Here is a 4,316-nt window from a genome sequence, read left to right on the forward strand (position 1 = left end):
TGATCACTACGACTGTAGAACAAGTCTTGGCACAGAGACCAGACAACAATCCCCCTCCAGGAGAAGATCATGAAGCTCAGAGGCAACAGATACAAAGTTTAAGGGAGGAGATGGAACGTCTTAGAGAACAATGGAATATGCCCCCTCCTCCCCCCCTTCTGGCTCGGGGGATCTCTTTCTCGGCCGAGATATTGGCTGCCGAATTGCCTCAAAATTTCAGATTCCCTAACGTCGGAGAATACGACGGTTCGGGGGATCCGGAAGAGCACATATGCCGGTTCGAGAATGCGGCGTTGCTGCACCAATACTCAGACCCGATCAAATGTAGGGTCTTCCTAACCACTTTGGTCAGGTCATCCCAGCAGTGGTTCAATTTGCTTAGGCCGGGGACCATCAAAACTTTTCAAGACTTCGGAAGAGCTTTTCTCCACCAATTTGCAAGCAGCAAGAAACATCCATTGACGTCTCTGAATTTATTCAATGTTAAACAACAAGAACTTGAGAGCCTACGAGATTTTGTTAAGAGGTTCAACAAGATGGTCGTCGATGTTCCCTCGGCTACTCCGGATATACTGATAAGTGCCTTTACACAAGGACTAAGAGGTGGTGATTTTTTCAAGTCGTTGGTAAAAAAGCCCCCAACCACTTTCGAAGAACTGTTGGCTAGGGCAGAGAAGTATATGAACGTGGAAGAAGTACAAATGGCTAGGAAAAGCGAACCGAAGGCCTCGGTCAAGGCTACGCGAGACGTTCGACCCACTAACCTTGTGCCAAGGGTCGGGCGTTTCGAACCACCTACGTTGCTTGGACAGTTCGCCGCTTACACACCTTTGAAGGTCAACAAATCCCGAGCATTGGAGCTATGTGATGAGCGATAACTCATTCGAAGACCTCGAAGTAGTGACAGAGGACCTCGTAATCCCAAGTCAGAAAGTTATTGTGGATTTCACAAGGATTATGGTCATATTACCGATGAATGTCATCATTTGAATCAAGAAATAGAACGGATCATCCAAGGAGATCTAGAAATGAAAGCAATTCTAGCCAGCCCAGGTGGTGGACACCGACCCCTTAAGAGAACTCGGGAGGAAAGTGATCTTAAAAGGAGAAGGGCTCCGAATCAAAGGGAAAATTTTCAAAATGCTAACCCGAATATGCGGAAGGCGGAACCCCGAGAACAACAACCCTCTCGAGGGGTAATTAATATGATATCGGGTGGGCCTACAGACGGAGACTCCAACCGGGCCAGGAAAGCTAGCAGCAGAAGATTGGAGAACATGGAGATTAGTAGCCCTAGAACACGCTCAGGACCAATGATTTCTTTTGGACCCGAGGACATGAAGGGAGTGGCCGATCCGCATAATGACGCTTTGGTTATCCGAGCTATGATCGCCAATTATGAGGTTGCACGTATCTTTGTGGACTCCGGAAGTTCTGTCAATGTTCTATTTAAAGAGGCAATGGATCAGATGGACTTGGGCGACTACACGGTAGAGCCTATCTCCACGGCTTTGTTTGGATTCACGGGGCATGCAATACTCCCCCTTGGAGTCGTCAATCTCCCTCTCTCTTTGGGGAGTGGGGATACTAGAAAGACCATGATTATCAACTTTGTGATACTAGAAAGACCAGCCATGGCCGCTTTCATGGCAATTGCCTCGGCTCTGCACCAGAAGATCAAGTTCCCTGTCGGAGAAGCTGTAGGAGATGTTAGGGGAGATCAGAAGATTTCTCAAAAATGTTATGTGGAAGAAGTAAGGGTTGAGCAGAAGTCGGCTAAAATTGAACATACAAGTCGACCTGAATCTAGGGGATTCGATCAACTACATCTAATCGAAGAAGCAGAGGAGGTGACTTCGAAAGACGTGTGTGAGGAGCTTATCCTAAATCCCCCATCCGGGGTCGTGAGGATAGCCCAAACCTTGGAAGAGCCCTTGAAGGAACAATTGGTCCGGTGTTTGGAGAAAAATAAAGATGTGTTCGCTTGGTGTCCGTCCAAACTCCAAGGGGTTAGGAGGGAGGTGATGGAGCATAAGATGAATGTCTTGAACGAATGCCGACCCGTGATTCAGAAGAAGAGACATTTCGGCCCCGAAAATGACGCTATCATCAAGGAGCAAATGCAAGATTTATTAAGAGTAGGACACATTCAAGAAATCTATTTCCCGACATGGTTATCTAATGTGGTCTTGGTTCCTAAATCGGCTGAAAAATGGCGGATGTGTGTGGATTTTATCGACTTAAACCGGGCCTGCCCCATAGACTGTTATCCTCTCCCAAGGATAGATTAATTGGTCGATTCCACGGCAGGAAACGAGCTCCTTTGTTTTCCCGATGCATATCAAGGATATCACCAAATTCCCTTGGCGGAAAAGGACAGAAGCAAGGTCAGTTTTATCACATCCGAGGGGACATTCTGTTATGTAGTAATGCCTTTTGGATTAAGAATGATGGCGCTACCTATCAAAGGCTTATGGACAAGGTCTTCAAAAAGCAAATTGGGAAGAACGTTGAAGTCTATGTGGATAATATATCGATCAAGTCCAAGATAGTCGATCAGTTTGTGATGGATCTGGAGGAAACCTTTCAGACTCTGCGGGAGTACAGGTTGAAGCTGAACCCTAGCAAGTGTGTGTTCGAGGTTCAGACGGGCAAGTTTTTGGGGTATATGGTGACTCGCAGAGGCATTGAGGCTAATCCAGAAAAGGTGCAAGCACTATCCTCTATGAGGTCTCCTCGAAATATCCAAGAAGTGCAGCGATTGATAGGGAGGATCGCCGCTCCAGCCCGATTCATATCTTGATCCGCAGATCGAAGTTTCCCATTCTTTAAGGTACTTCGGAAAGCTAAAAATTTTGAGTGGAATGATCAGAGTGAGAAAGCACTGCAGGAGCTGAAAACATATCTTAGGGAACTCCCTATCTTGAATAAACTCGTCCCTGGAGAGGAGCTCTTGGTGTACTTAGCAGTCACTCCTCAGGCTGCAAGTTCGGTTCTAGTCAGAAGAGAGGATGCAGTTCATCAGCCGGTCTATTTTGTGAGTCATGCTTTAAAGGGAGCATAGCTCAATTATACTACTCAGGAAAAGTTGGCCTTGGCCCTCGTCATCATGGCCAGAAAATTGAGGTCTTATTTCTTATCACATCCTATCATTGTCCTCACTAACAGCGTCCTGGGGAAGATTGTCTCACATCCAGATACCTCAGGAAGATTGATTAAGTGGGTGACCGAGCTCAGTGAATATGATATCAAGTTTGAGCCCAGAACTGCTATTAAAGCCCAAGCTTTAGCCGACTTTCTGGCGGAGACTGTTCAAGTATCGGATGAAGAACAATGGAAGATCTTCGTAGATGGTTCTTCTTGTCGAACAAGAAGTGGGGTAGGAATCGTGATAATATCTCCTTGGAGGGAAGATACCAAGGTAGCGGTGAGGCTGAACTTCCGTGCCTCCAATAACGAGGCCGAGTACGGAGCACTTTTGGTCGGGCTAAGGGCTGCCCGAAGTATGGGTGTGAAGACTTCTCAGAGTTAATCATGAAACAAATCTCTCGAGCTGAGAACGAAACGGCGGATAGGTTGGCCAAGATGGCCAGTTATCTTGATCAGCCCACGGAGCCAGAGCTAATCGGACAAGAGCTTGTCTCGCAAATAGATCACCTTCAAGCTGGGAAAGTAAATATGTTGGAAGAAGATTGGAGCTATGAGGTTCAGCAATACTTATGTCATGGGAAAGTCCCGGCTGAACCAAAAAGAGCTCGAGAAGTCAAGAGGAGAGCACTCCGCTTCTCGCTCTTGGATGGGATACTGTATAAGAGGTCTTTTTCTAGACCTCTCTTGAAATTCTTGGGTCCAGAAGAGGCTGGTTATGTCCTTCAAGAAATCCATGAAGGATGTTGTGGTAATCACCTAGGGAGTATAGCTCTGGCTCGGAAAGCTTTAATGGCAGGATTCTTCTGGCCAACCATGAAAAAAGATGGGCTTTTGATTGTGAGGTCTTGCTATAATTGTCAAAAGCATGCTAATTTACAATGGCAACCAGCCATACTTATGAGGTCCGTTGTTTCCCCTTGCCCTTTCGATCAATGGGGCATAGATATTGTGGGACCATTTACCGTAAATACAGGTCAAAGGAAATTTTTATTGGTAGAAGTAGATTATTTTTCTAAATGGGCAGAAGATGAACCGTTGGCCAAAATCACTGAAGGAGAGATCTCAAAATTTTTATGGAAGAACCTAGTGTGTCGGTTTGGGATGCCAAGGAGGCTTATATATGACAATGGGAGACAGTTTTGTGGTTCTAAAATTCAAGAATGGTG

General features: G+C 46.1%; 1 protein-coding gene across 1 annotated transcript; it reads left to right on the forward strand.

Annotated features, from left to right (window-relative positions):
- Nucleotides 1-1,028: 1,028 nt before the first annotated feature.
- LOC140985911 (uncharacterized) lies at nucleotides 1,029-3,532 on the forward strand. The gene is made up of 4 exons (XM_073453855.1): nucleotides 1,029-2,221; nucleotides 2,311-2,707; nucleotides 2,834-3,037; nucleotides 3,083-3,532. Exons 1-4 carry the CDS (start codon nucleotides 1,029-1,031, stop codon nucleotides 3,530-3,532), a joined length of 2,244 nt encoding a protein of 747 aa, XP_073309956.1.
- The last annotated feature ends 784 nt before the right edge of the window (nucleotides 3,533-4,316 follow it).

This window comes from Primulina huaijiensis, chromosome 10 (genome assembly GCF_012295235.1).
Source record: "Primulina huaijiensis isolate GDHJ02 chromosome 10, ASM1229523v2, whole genome shotgun sequence".
Taxonomy (NCBI): Eukaryota; Viridiplantae; Streptophyta; class Magnoliopsida; order Lamiales; family Gesneriaceae; genus Primulina; species Primulina huaijiensis.